The sequence below is a fragment of the Echinops telfairi genome, unplaced genomic scaffold (genome assembly GCF_000313985.2).
Source record: "Echinops telfairi isolate 266 unplaced genomic scaffold, ASM31398v2 ScPeMD7_3;HRSCAF=10, whole genome shotgun sequence".
In the NCBI taxonomy this organism is placed as follows: domain Eukaryota; kingdom Metazoa; phylum Chordata; class Mammalia; order Afrosoricida; family Tenrecidae; genus Echinops; species Echinops telfairi.
In genome coordinates, this window is record NW_022103899.1 from 42,374,564 (window position 1) to 42,378,881 (window position 4,318).

The window sequence follows — 4,318 nt, forward strand, 5'->3', positions numbered from 1 at the left end:
ACACACACACACACACACACACACACACACACACACACACACACACGGAAATGTCTGATAACCAGCCAAGTAACTGCCATTGAGTTGATTCGGGCACATATAGTGACCCTGTAGGACAGGGTAGACCTGCCCCTTTGTACTTTCAAGACTGCAACTCTGTGGGAATAGAAAGCTCCCATGGAGCTGCTGGTGGTTTGGTACTGCAGGACGTGCAGTTAGTGCTCACTGCTTAGCTCATTAAGCAATCTGGACTGTTGGAAATGTCTGATAAGGCATGGAAACAACTAACAGATGCTGCCGTACGCTGTCCAGCCATGTCTGTAGCTTTAGCAACACCCAAGAACTGTCTCAGTCAACACTGTGTGCCAGTGTTTGCCAGATGAAGAGGGTGAAAAATGTATTCACCTCTGAGAAGTTTCTATTTTGGATCAGCTAAGATATGAGATTTCCTGTGCAAAATAGTATAGAAATAATCCAATCCTGATGATTTTTATTAAGGGGGAATATAATTCAAAATCATGAATAATGGCTTGAGGTTTTCAGAGCTCAAAAGAACTGAGAGGCATGCTCTGCTCCCTTGAGGATGTGGGTGTGAGTAGCTGTGGGGTAAAGGAATCTCAAGCCATTCTGAACACTACTACCGTCATCAAATGCTGGTGGGAGGTTCCTCAGCATGATAAAGACATTTACAGAAGCTTACCTTACGATCAAGAACAAGGTGACTGCTAGTCATTGTATTTCTATTCAAAGTTGTGTCAGAAGTTCCAGACATAACAGTTGAGCAAGAAAAATAAAAGGCATCAGGGTTGAAAATAGCCTATGTTGTAAGAATTCCAAACAGTCCAAAGAAAGCTACTAGAACAAATAAATAGATTTGGCAAAATTGCAGTGTACAACATCAGCACCCAGAAATTGGTTGATTCTTTATACCAGCACTGAACAAACTGTAAAAGAAATTAAGAAAATTCCATTTATACTAGCATCGAAAAGGACAAAATATCGAGGAATAAACTTAGCCAAGGAGTTGAAAGGCTTGTGCACTGAAAATTATGAAAACATTGAAAGAATGCTGGAATTAAATAAATGAAAAGACATTTTGTGTTCATAGGTTTAGAGACTTAATATTATTAAAATCTCAATATACCCAAGGTGATCTACAGGTTTAATGTAATTCTTATTGAAATGTTAGCTTATTTCTTTTGGAGAAATGGAAAAGCTGATCTGCAGATTCATACAGAACTGTAGGGGGTCATGAATAGCAAAAACAAGCTTTTAAAAAGAACAAAGAATGCTTTCCCTTCCTGAATTTAGGACATTCTATAAGGCTATAGTAATCAAAACAGGTTGGTACTTGTATAAAGATAGGTGTATAGATTAATGGGATAAAGCTGATAACCCAGAAATAAACTCATATCTGTAAACAGTTGACTTTTGACAAGGGTTCTGAGTGCATTCTCAGGGGGAGATAGTCACTTCAGTGACTGGTGCTGGGGACAGCTGCATCTCTACACAGAACGAAGTTGGGCCCATACCTCCCACCGATGTGAAATGCATCAGTGACCTGTGTATAAGAACTAAGATGTTATAGCTCTATAAAGAAAGTATGGCTCTTACAGATCTTAGACTGTGCGCCCGAAAGAGGTAGTCCTTCCCATGGAAGTCACGTGCTGTTACTATAATAAAAGGAACCAAGGCGGGGAAGCACGCCAGGTGCCCACTATGGAAGACTATACAGTGGGGTTTCCCCACGGCTGCGTGGTGTGTGTGCTAGGCACCATCTGCTGCCTGGAATTCTGGCTTTGGTGTTGCCACAGACGCTCCCCCTCAACTTCCCATGGAGTGTGGGAGGATCTGCGGCTCGCTGCTTTGCCGTGCGAATATGGCAGAAATCATGGGCTGTCCCTTCTGTGATTGGGCTACGTAAGGTGGACTGCTGCCTTGCTAGCCGACTCTGTTGCCATCTCATATGTGCTTTCTAGTGTGGAGGGAGAAATCCAAGAAGCCATGTGGAGAGGCTCATAGGCCACGGAACTGAAAGTGGCCTTAGGAGGAGCTGAGGCGCCCAGGCTCACGGCTCCCAAGAACTGAATCGTGTGAAGAACCTAGAGGCATAGACGTGTATTCCTTCCCCGGTCCAGCTTACGGATGAGCCCTCAGCCCCAACCCACATCCGCATGCAGCCCTGCGAGAGACTCTGAAGCAGAGAACCCAGCTGATCCCTGCCCCAGAGATGGAGTCAGATAGCAAAGGTGTGCTGTTTTAAGCCACTCAGGTGGTGGTAGCTTGTGAGACAGCAAAAAAGGACAAACTCCTGTGTGGTTGGGCAACAGGTCAGATCCAGATCCCGGCAGAGGGCGCCATCCTCTGAAGCCAGGTACTAAACGTAAAGCCATGCTACTCTGCTCATTGACAGAAGTGTTTTTTCTTTTTGCAACAACAGTGATTTTCCATTAACATGATAAAGATGGTGGCGGGAAGACAATGGGAAAAGCCTTAAGACCTTTTTTTGACAACAAACTGTAAGATACAACACCCAAAACAGAAGCAACAAACGGGACTTTATCAAACATAAAAATTAAAAACAAAGTATATACAGTGAACCCTCGCCACTTCGCGCTTCGACTTCCGCGGCTTCACTCTATCGCGGTTTTTGCGTAACAGCGCATGCTCTGTCATTACTGCCACTGATTGGCTCATACTGTACACGCTTCTGTCTGCATCGCTACGTATCAGAGCTACCTATCAGATGCATTTTTGCTTTTGTACAGTGTACTGTAATTGTTTGCGATTTTTAAGAAATTTTATCTAAGCCCTATGATGGCTCCTAAACGAGCTGCTGCTTCTAAGCCTTCTGACAATAAAAATAAGCGCCAGAGGAAGATGCTCACCATCCAGGAAAAGGTAAAACTTGGATATGATCAAAGATGGCAAGAAAATCGTGGAGGTTGCACGCCATTTCGACTTGAATGAGTCTTCCGTTCGCTCCATCCGTAAAGAGGAAAAAAACATCCGTGCTACGGCTACTTTCACTTTCAACAAGGAAGCACAGCGCATCGTGACAAGTCGTAATAAGTTCATAGTAAAAACGGAGTCTGTCCTAGCCGTTTGGATCAATGACAGGCGCAAGAAAAACATTCCGTTGGATTCGATAGTCATCCGGGAGAAGGCAAGGCAGCTCTATCAGCGTTTTACAGCAGACAAACCTCAACCAGAATCCTCTTCTGCAATCCTCTATGCTCTAACTACGAAAATATTTGATTTAGAACTAAGGAATCCTACTTCGCGGAAATTTCATTTATCACGGTAGGGTCTAGAACCGATTGACCGCGATAAACGAGGGTTCACTGTATATATTTAACGACAAGAAGTCTAGCATCAAAGGGCTTTACAAAATGAAAGGATAATCTACAGAGGGAAAAAGGTAACTAACCATATATTTGATAAGGGCTTAATATCTAAAGACATAAAGAACTCCTTTAGGTCGGCCGGAATGGGTGTGAGTAGAGGCCTCGGGTAACGTGGCCGCTGGGACATTTCTGCCACCTTTCAGAATGCAGTACGTCGCCTCCTACCTGCTGGCCACCCTCGGGGACAATGCGTCCCCCAGCACCAAAGACATCAAGAAAATCCTAGACATCGTGGGCATCGAGGCCGATGGCGACCGGCTCAACAAGGTCATCAATGAGCTGAACGGGAAGAACAGTGAAGACGTTATTTCCCAGGGTATTGGCAAGCTTGCCAGTGTGCCTGCGGGTGGTGCTGTGGCCGTTTCGGCTGCCCCGGGCTCAGCTGCTCCTGCTGCCGCCTCAGCCCCAGCTGCAGCAGAGGAGAAGAAAGATGAGAAGGAGGAGGAATCTGAGGAGCCAGGTGACGATGTGGGCTTTGGCTTGTTTGACTAACCCTGCCTTGCAAATAAAGCCTTTTTATGTACAAACAAGAAAAACTCCTTTAACTCAACAGCAAAACACCAACCCAACTTTAAGAATGGACAAAGGACTTGAATAGACATTCTTCAGAGAATGTGCACGGACAGGCAGTAAGCACATGACAAGGTGCCCAGCGTCCTTAGTCTTTGTTCCTGGCAGTCTACTCGGTGCCCACACAGGGCAGCCTGTACCCCGACAGAACGAAATCCTGTTGAGTCCAGTGCTGACGTCCTGCCTGCAGCCACATTGGAGCCCATTGCCGTGGCTGTGTGTCAGTCCGTCTCACTGAGGGCTTCATTTGTTCTCAGCAAACCTCGACTGCATCAAACCTGATGTCATTGGCTAGCAATGGATCTTTCCAAATGACATGTTCAGGTAAGCGAGCCACAGTC

At 45.3% G+C, this 4,318-nt stretch overlaps 1 protein-coding gene across 1 annotated transcript; it reads left to right on the forward strand.

Annotated features, from left to right (window-relative positions):
- The first annotated feature begins 3,551 nt into the window (after positions 1-3,551).
- Positions 3,552-3,899, forward strand: LOC101656263 (60S acidic ribosomal protein P2-like). The gene has a single exon (XM_045294590.1). It carries the CDS (start codon positions 3,552-3,554, stop codon positions 3,897-3,899), a length of 348 nt encoding a protein of 115 aa, XP_045150525.1.
- The last annotated feature ends 419 nt before the right edge of the window (positions 3,900-4,318 follow it).